Genomic DNA, 13,341 nt, shown 5'->3' on the forward strand with positions numbered 1-13,341 from the left:
TAACATTACCCCTCTTCATTACATGTATGCTCATTTTACTGTTTACAGCCTATAAAGCTCCTCCTTCTTCCCACTTTGGACACTCAGACCACCTATCTCTGTTTCTAACACCAGCTCACAAACCCCTCATCCACAAATCACTGCAACATTGTAAGACTACAGTACTGGACTGAGGAGGGCACATTCTCTCTGCAGGACTGAGGACACCATATGGGAGCTCTTTAAAGATCCAGATATAGCTTCACACCTACTGTGTGCTGTCATGTATTAACTTCTGCAATGACAATGCAATGACAATGAAACAAATCAAAATATCTCCCAAACAAAAACTCTGGTTCAGAAGCACTTTTAGATCCCTGGTCAAGGCCGCGATGCAGCACTGAGGTCAGGAGAAGAAGAGGAGGCCTTCAGAAAACTAAGAACAGACCTGAACAGTGACATCAAAGCTGCTAAAAACAGATATTAAGAACAAATAGAGGCCAATTTCAGGGAATATAACCACAGCTCCATGTGGCAATATAAGGAATATAAAAGAATGCAAACAAATATATAACATCCCCCCCCCCCTCTCTGCTGACAAATCTCCTGGATCAACTTAACACCTTCTTCTCTCGCTTTGATAAGAACTCCAGATAGGCAGAGGACATCCTGCCGACACCATTAAAAAACTATCAGCCACTCGTCCTTTAACGGTATCAGGTACTGTGGGTCTTGCATAGCATGGACACCAACAAAGCACCAGGACTGGATGGAGTACCAGGGAGAGTGCTGAAATCATGTGCTCAACAGCTTACTAGAATATTTACAACCATCTTCAACCATTTGCTGCAAGAAGCTATAGTCCCCACTTGCCTGAAAACTGCCACCAGAATTCTGGTGCCCAAAACCTCTGCCATCACAGGTCTGAATGATTACCGGCCTGTGGCTCTGACAATAGTAATCATGAAGTGCATGGAGAAATTGGTACTGCAGAGCATTATGACACTCATTCCACCTGGTTTGGACAAACACCAGTTTGCTTATAAGTCCAGGATATCAATGCCATAGCCCTCCACATTGCCCTCAGCCACTTGGAAAAACCAAACACATACGCCAGGATGCTGTTTTTTGACTTCATCTTTGCATTTAATTCCATCAGCAGATCAACAGACTGATCAACAAACTGCAGAAAGTGCAGCTAGGAATACCCCGCTTTCTGTGGAATAAAGTTTCTCACAAACAGACCTCTGTCATAAAGCGCTGATTTGATGGTGGACCACTGTGCAGACAAGGCCATGGAAGCCACATGGTGAGTAGAATTGTCTTTTAATAACACGGACAGGGTTACAGACATCGAGCAAAGCAGTTAACAGTTATGGACAGGCTAGGCATGACAATCAAGATCACAATGGCAACGGACTTGGAGCAGAAAGTATACAGGAGAGCCTGGAGAGCAATGAAAACCAGAGATTTTAAATATAGAGGCAGGGTGGAGAAATGACCAATGAACAACAGGAGCTAATCAGGTGATATGTGAAGCAGCAGGTGGCAGGGAGAATGCAGCGCAACTGAAGGAGGGAGGCTAATTAATACAGATGAGTGGGAGCAGTCAGCATTCCACATCATCCACCATTGCTCTCAACAGCGGTGTGCCTCCAGGCTGTCTCTTGAGTCCAGTTCTGTGGACACTGTACACACATGACTGTGTCGCCACTCACAGCTGCAACACTGTTATTAAATTTGTTGATGACACAACCATTGTGGGACTGATCAGCAACAATAAGAAGGCACCGTACAGAAAGGAGGTCCAGACACTGGCACCTTGGTGCATTCACAACCACCTTAGTTTATTATCAAGAAGACCAAAGAAATCATTTTTGATTGGGGTTCACACCGCACACAAAACTGAAAATTAAAGGAAAGGACATGAAGCATGTTACAGATTTGAAGTTCCTCAGATTCGACATTTCGGAAGGCCTGATCTAGACTACAAACACCAGCCTCATCATCAAAAACACCACCTTCCTGAGGATGCTGAGGAGGAACAAGCTTTCTTCAACAGAGGTGAAGGACTTCTATCGCTGCATAATTAAGAATGTCTTAGCATATGGATGAACAGTGCAGTATGCCAGCAGTACCACAGCAGAAAAGAAACAGATGCAGCAAGTCATTAAGATAGTTCAGTGGATCAACAGGCCGAAAGGATCGCGAATGACCCCAGTCATCCAGGATGTTCTCTATTCACAACCCTCTATTCTGGTAGACTGAGCGCAACACGAGCCTGCACCAACAGCCTTAAATACGCATTCATCCCCAGAGCTGTGAAAAGATTGTTGCAGGAACCAAAAGCCAGTGTCCCACAAACCTTTCTCTCCACACACACACTCATCTACCTAAATGACACATTAAGTCAATTCTGTGCAGTAATCTGGTCTACTGGAAAACTAGCAATTTTTATATTCCTTTTATTTATTTTCTTCTTTATCTGTCTTTATAATTATGGAATTCTTGCCAGCAACATTTCATTGTACTCAAGTATACAATTACAATAAAACTTCTTGAAAGTGTTTTGCATAAGGGTTGAAAAGTTACATTTTGGTCTCATTTGACAAGAACACCTTCTTCTACATATTTGCTGTGTTCTTTTGTTTGCTTAACACAAACTGTAAATGGGAGCTATTTTGGCATCTTTCAACAATGGCTTTTTTGTTGCCGTTCTTCCTAAAAGCGAGGATTTGAGGAGTGCACAACTCGAAGGTGTCCTTTCAAAAGATTCTCCCATCTTAGTTGTGGATCTCTGCAGCTCCTCCGAAGTCACATTGGGCCTCTTGGCTGCTTCTCTGGTTATTGCTCTTCTTACACTGCCTGCCAGTTCAGGTTGTTGGCTAGATAATTCTCAATCATTTGATGATAGATTGAACAGTTCCCCTAAGATGTTTAAAGCTTAGGATATTGTGTTATGTACTAACCCTGCTTTAGACTTCTCCATGAGCGTCTCCCTGACCTGTCTGCTGTGTCCCTTGGTCTTCATGATGCTGTTTATTTACTAATGTTCTCTCATAAACCTCTGAGGCCTTCGCAGAATGACTGTATCTATATGGAGGTCAGTTACACACAGATGAAGTCTATCAACAAATTATGTGACTTTTGAAAGCAACTGGTTGCTATGGATTTTGTTTAGGGCTATCAAAGTAAAGCAGTGCAGAAGACAAATGCATAAGAAATTTTACATGTTTTTATTCCTGAAAACGATTTACAACCATGTATTATTTTGGTTCCATCATACAATTAAGTGCTACTTCGTGTTGGTCCATCACATAAAATCCAGTTAATTTGAACTGAAGTTTGTGGTTCTAACATGACAAAATGTAACAAAGTTGAAGAGGTATAAATTCCTTTGCAGGGCATTGAAATTAACCGCATTTTTTAAATAATCTTAAACAACTATCTTTAGTTAAACGGGGAGCTCAGATAAACATGTGACTTCTTCTCATTTTAGAAGCCATCACAACTAGCAGTGTCATTACTGCAAAATTAGAATGAACCTCACTAAAATAACACATCTACTGTGGTGACAATGACTGGTCAAATGGCTGTACTCCCAGTCTTATCCAGCACACAGCTGCAGTTTCCGTCAGCATCTTACAATGCCATCAATGGACAGTGCACCCTAAAGGCTTAAGACAAGTGGGATTAATGAACAAGTGTGTGGTGCTGACACCTCCAGAGATAAGCATGAGGAGGACAACAATGCCTTGTAGGGAAAAAAAAAACTTTTTGTTTTTGCACCGCTAGTTCCAACTTTACAAAAAAACGCCAACTCTTATGGAACTAAATATAAGATTAGAAAAAAACTCAAGAGACTGAATATCATGAAAGAGTTTTCCCCATGTTTGGCAAGAAGAAGCATTTAAAAGTTTAAATTTGCAGAAATTTGCAGTATGAAGGATATGCATTTTCATAAATTATCAAAACATTTATCTGTTTTTATGCATCACAAGTGGAAGGTTTATAATGCTCTTTTCATCATCCTGTAACAGAACCAAATCCTGGTCCAACACCTCTGTGATTTGGGAACCCATTCCATTTGATTTTATGGATCAATGAATTTCTGGGGCATTAAATGGAATGGCTGTCTATGTAATGAAACGGTTTTAAACACAGGTGTCCCCCAGGGCCATGTCATTTCCTCTTTTTTATTGTCTATTTATACCAATGAGATTATGAGGAACAATAATGGGCTCCTTTTGATTGAGCATTCTGACAACACGACCCAGGGGTCTAATTCTCAGTAAGTCACACACAAAAAAGACGATATTACAGAACTGACAGATCCGTTTGACTAATTCCACCTCAGAAGGCAGAACAGATAAAGAAAAAGCGAGAAGCCAACCTCATCAGTTCCTGGCACCTTTTAAAACAAGTTTCCAACAGCAGGCTAGTAAAGATGATCAGACCCTTTCTCTCACTGTATAGGGACATTATTTACAGCGACATACAGAAAAAGCTCCAGGGATGTGTAGTCAATAAAAATGCTCATTAATGTCCTCGGCTCGAACGCGCTGTCCTGGTTTGATCAGTTGTCTTTGAGGAGTTTGCAAAAATGGTCAATCAGGAGCCCAAAATCATTTGGCTGCCAATAAACTCCCTGATCATCATCAACTTGCTTGCACACTAAGATGTCTGCCTTAAAGGGGAGGATGGCTTTGCATCCACTGAGTCATATGTGTGCTGCAACAGCTGTTTAGACAGACTACCAACAGCTATAGCTGGAACACTTACAGGAGGAAGAACACATATTATACAGTTATTTGCAAAAGTATAAATTTTGTCATGTTACAACCACAAAATTCTAAATATTTTAGTGGGATTTTATGTGACAAACCAACACAAAGTAGTGCATATTTGTGTTGCAGAAGGAAAAAGACCTGTTGTTTTCCATAGTTTATTATTATTTTGTTTTACAAATACAACCTTGGGGTGCTAAATAGCTCAAGCAAAGTGCAATCGAATGTAGAGCATCAATGAATAGAAAATTTCAAGTCTTGCCAGAGATTCTTTATTTGTCTGGATTTTGACTAGGGCATTCCAACATCTAAATATGCTTTGATCTGACTGTATGTTTGTTTTCTGTGCTGGAAGGTGAACCTCTAATTTCAATCTCAAGTCTTTTGTGACTTTTAACGGGTTTACTCCCAGGATAAATCTGAATTTACCTTCATCCACTTTCCCATCAGCTTCTTCCATGAAGAAACCATCCCCACAACATAATACTGCCATCACAAAGATTCACTGTGAGGATGTTCTATTGTGGTTGTATGTTTTCGACCACACATTTCTTTTTACATGTAAGCCAAAAACATCTTCCCCATTTCTGCCTAGTTCCCTACACAGCTTGTGGCGAATTGTAGAAGTGCGTCTTATGGCTTTCATTAAACAATTCAACAATTTTCCATAAAGGCCAGATTTGTGGAGTTCACAGCTTATAGCTGGGCTATTAAATTATTCCACCTGAGCTGTGGAGCTCTTCAGCCCCTCCAGTTATCATGAGTCTCTTGCCTGCTCATTAATTCTCTCCGTGCTTGGCCTGTCAGTTTAGGTTTGCAGAACAACTGTATTTATACTGAGATTAAATTATACACATGAGGAATCTATTTAATAATTAGGTGAGTTCTAAAAGGCAATTTGTTGTATTGGATTTTATTTAGGGGTCTAAAAGTAAAGGGAGATGATTACAAATGCACACTTTTAAGTTTTTCATTATAAAAATGTAAAACCATGTATCATTTTCTTTCCAATGCACAACTGTGGGCTATTATGTGTTAGTTTATCACATAAATACAATTCATTTTCTAGTGTTAACATGACTAATGCAAGACACAGCAGCTTTTCCATAAGCAATATCACCAGCCATGCAACTGTTGGTCTCTATCCATTTATCTGTTATTTATAGACGCTTTTTCTTGTAGGATTACAGTGTTGGCATTCCCAATTTGTGCAATTTGTTTTCCTCCAATTGAAACTTGAATCATAACAAATCATATGCCTTTCTATCACCATCTTCATTCACATTCAGTACTGATTTATGCAGTAAGACACGTGCACTACCAATCAATACTACACAGAGTTAAGGAGCAAGAATTTAAAAGGGAATTTGTGGGGTATATGTTTTATTCCTATGGTTGAGCACAATCAATGTTATCTCTCTTAAAGTCAGAATCCAGGGGGCTACGACTTCAGGCTTTGATGTCTTAGACAATCCCAGAAATCAAATGATAGTTGGAAGAATGACTCATGGACAGGTTCTGGATTTTTATACAATGAGATTCTTTGTCAAATCTGAACTCAGAAGATCCCCTGCTGGCATTTTTTGCCATCACCCTCAACATCTCTCTCATTTTTCTTCCTGTGGGATTTGACATATTGGCCAAATCGCAGACAATGTCCTGAAGTGAAAATTTGATAGAACTACCCTAGACCGCAGGACTGAAGTAATTTTCCTTCAAATGTCTCTTTAAGATTGAATTTATTATCAGTCATTTACATCTAATATAGCCTGAGCTCTAACATCCAGTCGTAAAACCCCATAAATTTAAGCTCCGCAGTTTCACTTGTACTTTCGGGACCACAGACTGGAGTCCAGACTGTATAAATCTAAAATGTTGACTGGCTGCAGTGACAAGCTCATCAGAGATCCAGTGAATACTGTTGTGCGGCAAAAAAAAGAGCCATCAACAGTGAAGACGTCTGGAAACCAACCACACACTTCGCAATCCATCACAAATGAGGTTTTATGACTTCCAAAACACTTCAACATAGCAGAAATTCTATGAACATAATAATATGCACCATATAACAGAAAATGGAACAGATAAGAAAAGCAATTAAAGACTGAATTATATAAAGACATTGATCTGGTTGTTTTTTTAAATATAGGAATATTAGCTGTTTTACTGGGATGTGGAAATGATTAAATGTGGAATGATATGATTGTTTCTGACACTGAGTATTTTGCCCACTAGATCTAAATTACCTGAAGTAAAAAAAAGAAAGATGAAAAGCAGCAGCTTTAGCCTAAAACTCCTTGTAGTTTGGAGATCATTGCTCCTGATAAATCCTGCTGCTTGCAAACATGCATGTCGCATATGTAATGTGAGAGATAGTATCACATTGGCTTTCTCTGGGTGTTGATAAAATTATGTGGACCCACAATATGCGTGAGTATGTAGTGAGTGTGTGTGTGTGTGTGTGTGTGTGTGTGTGTGTGTGTGTGTGTGTGTGTTGGGGGGAGGGGGGTGTTTATGTGGAGGGATACACCAATGTCTTGGCATGCATTTGAGCTGCTTTTGCAGTGTTAAACCACATTTTAATCAAAACAGCAAACATACAGAGCAATAACAATATCGTCTGAGCCTAAGTTTTCTTTCCATAATAAAAGTGTTTAATTTGCCTATAGGTCAGATGCTGTTTCATCAGTGTCACATTAGGGGCCTAGGTTGGACACGGTTATTCTAATTGTAGCTCTGACGCCTCTCTGGGAGATATTACTTGATTATTTCATAAATAATTAATGTGTTATGATTGCTGCCAAAATGCTTGCACCCTCCCAGAGTTCTGTGCCTCGTCAAATTTACTTGCAACAGATATATGAGTGTGTGCATGGTTGTTTGTGTGTTGCCCTGTGATGGACTGGCGACCTGTCCAGGGTGTACCCCGCCTCTCGCCCATAGACTGCTGGAGATAGGCACCAGCTCCCCCGCGACCCACTATGGAATAAGCGGTAGAAAATGACTGACTGACTGACTGAGATATAATTTAAAGTTCAAGTGACAAACAGATAGTTGAATAAATGATTTTTCTTTGAAAAAAGGAAAAAAGGCGCAGAGAGATAAGCATAAGGGTTGCATGCATTCAAAACATTCTGAGGGCATGTTGATAAGAACACAATACAGTATTCTTGATGAAGAAATGGTAAAAATATGAAAATATTATTAGGTGCGTAAGTGTTTGTCAGGCTTAAATATTTATTCATGCGCTGAGAAAGCCGCGCGTAAAGATTTGGTTTTCTTAAAGCATTTGAAACGTTAAACATATCTGTTAGTGAGGTGCATTTTTAACCCTTATGATCTTAAGTAGAATGTTTTGTCAATCTGCAACTTACGCTGCTGTTCTGCCCGGACCAGTGGACCATCGCCTGGTTGTGAGCCGAGTCTCCCGACAGAGCAAAAGTGGAGGTGTCCAGGTGAGGCTCGCTCTGCCTCGAGTTTGAGCCCCTGCTTTCCTCCCCTGTGCGCCGGTACTCGCTTCTGAAGTTGGAATCACCTTGGACAGTTCCCATGGACCGCTGCGATTCCTCAGTGATACCCCTGTCCAAATTTTCGCTGTACACGCCGACACTTCTTTTTGTCTTCTCCCTTATTGAAAATGGGCGTTTAGGAGTTTCAACCTCCGCTGTAGAAATGTTGTCACACTTTCTGTCAGGTATTTTGAGATTGCTAAAATAGTTTACCGCTGTGACATTTCTAATCAGGGTTTCATTGTTCACCTCCTGCTCATATTTTGATCTGGAAGAAGCGGTTCTTCCAGTTTCCAGCCTGTTTAAAACTTCATTGCGGCCACTGACTTCGACCGAGACTTTGATCCTTGCAGATTTTCTGATCACACGTGCCATCAGCGATGTTACCTCCAAAGGATAAAATCTGTTGGTCGATCTAGGAAAACTTATCTCCGCCCGAGCCCCCAACTTGAGGTGAAAAGGGTAAAGCTGAATGCAAGCCAAAAGAAAACAACTCCAAAATGACCAAAGTGTCATTGTGCTCTCCAAATCGGGCAGCCTTCGTGTACAGAGAATATATCGTGCAGCAGAGACGTTCGACTTCTCAGATATTCAGCAGATCATCTTTCCAAGTAAAAAAATCAATTCAGCAGAACCACTCACGTCCAAGAATTTGTCAAAGTGAGGGACCAGTTGGTGAGGCGCTGCGCATCAGGCAAGCGCGCCAGCGGAGAGTCTCTGCAAGAACGGGTAGTATAGAGCTCATGAGGATGTCTGAAAAAAAAGAAGAGGAGAGAGACTTTAAAGCCTTAAAATCATTTTGAAATCATTCCACGATTTAGGGTTTTTATTCAATTATATCACTGGCTGCTCGTGGAAACCTGTGGAAGTTATCCAGAACAGCGATTGACGGAGTTAAAAGCATTCACAGAAAAAAAATAATGTGTGCTTTGCATAACAGCGTTCAGTCTGAGGCAACAATTTGCCTTTGAAACGACTGGGGAGAAAAACATAATTTGCTGGCATCAATCAGCAGCGAATTCACCCATCAGCTGTGCACGCCCGAGCATATGTGGGAGAGTTCATTTGCAAGAGATTCACTTGGACTGCTGATAAAGATCCAGTTTTACTGTTATTGTTCCAAGCTGAGATGCTGCTGATGTGCAGAATTTTCTGTTCTCCTCTTGTCCCTTCAAGAGGATATTATTTTATACCACTCAGAGAAAACACCTCAGGCCTTCTAATACCAGTCCTAGGACATAACCATTATTGAAGTTATAGAGGTGCATCTTAATAGATCCACCTAGATAGAAAGTTATATTGAAAGGTTCTGTCAGTAATCCAATGTGTAAAGGAAAACTTAAATATTCATTACACAGAGTACAAGCAAAACCTTTATTTTTGTTAACTTTAATGGGAAAGGCTTGCAGCTAAAATAAATTGTTAATACAGAAATGTGGTGTTATGTGACGAAATATCCTAGAGTGTAACAATCTTTCTTAGCAGTCTCCCTCATGATTGTGTAGGAAATTCAATCATGAGAGACTGCGGACTTGAAAGCTGTCCAACTGACAGGCATTGACACCCTACACAAGAAGGTAAACCACAAAATGCCATTACTAAAACAGGATGGCTGTTTACAGTGTGCTGTATGCAAGTATATTAATGAAAAGTTTAGTGGAACAAGAAAGTGGTGCCCCTTCACGAATTTAAGGGAGATTCACAAGACATAAACTGCAGCTGGAGTCATTGCTTCAAGAGTCACCACGTGTATTCATGACAAGCGTGGGCTAAAACTGTTGCATTTAATCAGAAGTGCCTTACTGGGGCTAAAAGGAAACGGACTGGACTGTAGTTCAGTGGTCCAAAATCCACAAAAGTACATGATTCCATCATACACAATAGTTCATAGATTAGAGAATATTTTACTTCATTTGAAAGAAAACTAAGAATACCCCCTTTTTTTTTGGTGTCTTGGTTTTCACAAATATATTTCACAAATCATAACTGGTGTCAGAGTCTGGAGTTCTGCTTCTCTTGCTAACCATCTTCTACCACCAGGTGCTGCTGAGGTCTGTGTCTCCAGGGTGTGACAGGTGTTTCTCATCCTGATGATCATCAGGAGGAGTATAAGGAGACGGATCGCCAGCACTTCTATGCCTGAGTGTTTTGCCTACAGTGGTACCACTACCTGGCCAAGTCTTGTGTTTTGAAGATTTTGAATCTCGTACTCTTAGATTGAAGGAAGTCTAACTTACCTTTTTGTCTCACTCCTCCTAGGCTTCAAATCCAGTCAACGCCTCTGTCTGGTTACAGATCGCTTCCAGACATTAGAAGAACCCGGATCAAGCTCCAGCTGGCAGACCACTTCTCTCGGTACTCCTTCCCCTCATGCACGCATCCTGTCCACCCTCCAACGTTCCACTTCGCTCTGATCACAGAAGCTCCAGGTGGATTCTTAGAAAATCCTCCCAGGATCTCCAGACTCATCAGCCATCTCCCTGGCAGATCTAGCCCTCCCTGCACACCGTAAGCTTTCTGAATCAGAGACTGTCAGCCGTCGTATGCCTGGTACTTACCTGACCTGTTTTCTTTCCCCTGCAGTCCTCCGGTTCCCGTCAGAAGGCTCACCTTGTTTGTTGTTGTTTCTGATTACTAGAAATAAACTACCAACCGTTCCACTGTTCTGAGTGTTTTTCTGCATGTGGGTCAAGTCGGCCGTTAAAACGATGACAACTGTGTTCTAAAGATTTAGTTTAGGTTTGACCAGCCTACATATTGTCACTTTGCACATTTGTCAATAATATTTTGTTTTGTTTTCTGCTCTTGCTCTTTATGTGAATAGAATGATTTTGTATTTTTTTCTTTGCCGTAAAATAATCTAGTTTCAGTTTGACCTGTCTTAAAAAACAGCTAAATTTTCCTTTGATTTAACAGGAGTAATTTTCAGTTCAAAACATATTTGTTTGACCAATCCCAACTGCCTGGTCATTTGGAATACATTATTTTCTTGCTCTTTGTATGTTTTGCTGATTGCCAGTCCTGTCCTATGAAAGAAGGGCACCATGAAAGAAACAGAAGATACCTTAAAGTTATGTCATGATATGTAATGTATGTTTGTCCACATTTTGTGAATTTTAAGCAGTGAGGGACCAAACTTCCAATGCTCTTTTAATTTCTGTGAAATCAGATTTTCTGTTGTTCATTCATTTTTACTGTCCACATTTGAAAAATTACCCATCTTTCTAAATCAATAAGCTATTTGAAAGGTATTAGTTTCAATTAGTAGAGCCAAATGAATTCTGCAAGGGATTTTCTATACTTCCTGCTGACAAAACCATTCTACCTCTCCCTCACTCCCTCTCTCTGTTTCTCTGAGCTGTGTCATGAAATGGTAAGTTAGCGGCAAAAAAAAAATGGTCTTCTTGTAAAAGTTATTACGATGCCTGTTAATGAGGAGCTGAAATATATGCAGTATAAGTTTGTATCAGCTACCAGACTGTTCCCCAAGGAAAAACCATAAAAGGAGTATTTCCATCTTCTTCAAGGACAACAGAAACATCAGAGAAGAGGGGCAAAGGACCACGTTATAACATAGGGGATAGAAAACAATCAAATACCTGAAGATTCTCATTAATTTTCACACAATATATATACATGTTAATCAGTGGATGAGGAAAAATTCATGTTTAGAACTGCAGTTTGATTCTGTTCAGTGGATCATTTCTCAGCACGATAATCATCTCTGAAGCAAGTTTAATGTATTGGGGAGATAAGAAAATTCACAATCTTTGAAACAAAAAGCACAATCCACATGCAGCAACATGACTTTATTGCTGGAAAAGGTACCTTGTGATGTTGAATGGATTCAGAGACAGCACAGAGAAAATGGCAATCAGCGTGCCAAGGCAGGCAGGCAGTACTGCCATCCTCCTTAGAGGCCTCACTTTCTGGTCACCACATTTTGGCATGGCTGTACAAACAAATTGAGATTCATACAAGTGAGGGCTCCGGGCAGCAGGTGCTACTGTTGCTATTCGCCACATTGCCAGGCGGGTAGCTCTCATTCCCGCTAGAATGCCTCTGCAATGAGGGGGTAATTGGACTGATCACACTCTGTTTACCCATTATGCTGTGAAAATGAAGTGGGTTGCTCCCAAACAGAGTGTGATCAGTCCAGGGATGAAGGAGGAGCCTCCTCCACCAGTGACACATCTTTTAATCTGTGCTAACCTTGGGCTGGCAGCACTGCGTGGCTTTATTGTTTGCTTCTTAGTTATGTGTGTATGTATGTAAGAAGTACAGAGGGAAAGACTAAGGAAGAGTTCAGCATTAGTTGTTATGTGAAGCAGTATCTAGGGAGGGAGCTTTAAAGTGTCTGCATGTATGAATCTCTGCCCTACATCTTGGGTGCTCCTAAACTAATGCAAAGGAATATTGTATATTTTCCAGAGCGGATAATATCTCTTAGGCTGCATAAGACACAGCTACGGTAAAAGAGACTAAGAAAAAAAAGAAAGATGAACAACAAGGCCAAAATCTCTGCATATCAAGTGAGGTTCAATCAGTTTTATGTGCCCTTCTCCTCAGTATAAATCATTAGCAAGATTATCAAATGCAATCATCTCATTTATTTGGGCACATAGCTCAGACAATATCTGCAAAAGCCTGGCGTTCTCTCTTTTGTTTCAAGCTGGAGACAGGAAGCAAACTTTAAAGCTTTCAGAACAAGATCCCATTTGTGCATTCTCTGTCTACATCCCTGGCTTGTTAGCTCCAACAATTCAGTGATCCCGGTGGAGTGGATGCACATGCAACAGCAGGAACCATAATGGCCATCAACCAGACAGCTCGCACTCATACGCAGGAGATGAACAGCAAGGTGCACCCGCCGCTCGCCAATACCCGAGCCATTAAAAAGAGAGATTTTCTTTTATTGCAGATGGCAAAACACTTATTTTGTACTTCCTTTGTCATCCAGATGAAAGGAAGACATTTTAAAATCACAGTAGGAGGAGTAGTTTAGGACAGTTTGCCACTGCAATAAACTGACCCTGTCACTGAAAACATTATTTTCTCCCTTTATG

General features: G+C 40.6%; 1 protein-coding gene across 1 annotated transcript in view; it reads right to left on the bottom strand.

Annotated features, from left to right (window-relative positions):
• The window catches only part of LOC124859667 (VPS10 domain-containing receptor SorCS3-like), a 117,688-nt gene extending 108,597 nt beyond the window's left edge, over positions 1 to 9,091 (bottom strand). The window contains exon 1 of the mRNA XM_047352572.1: positions 8,141 to 9,091. Coding sequence (XP_047208528.1) covers positions 8,141 to 8,791 — 651 coding nt within the window. The 5' untranslated portion in view covers positions 8,792 to 9,091. The remainder of the gene's footprint in view (positions 1 to 8,140) is intronic.
• Positions 9,092 to 13,341: the final 4,250 nt, after the last annotated feature.

Source organism: Girardinichthys multiradiatus, chromosome 22 (assembly GCF_021462225.1).
Source record: "Girardinichthys multiradiatus isolate DD_20200921_A chromosome 22, DD_fGirMul_XY1, whole genome shotgun sequence".
Classification (NCBI taxonomy): domain Eukaryota; kingdom Metazoa; phylum Chordata; class Actinopteri; order Cyprinodontiformes; family Goodeidae; genus Girardinichthys; species Girardinichthys multiradiatus.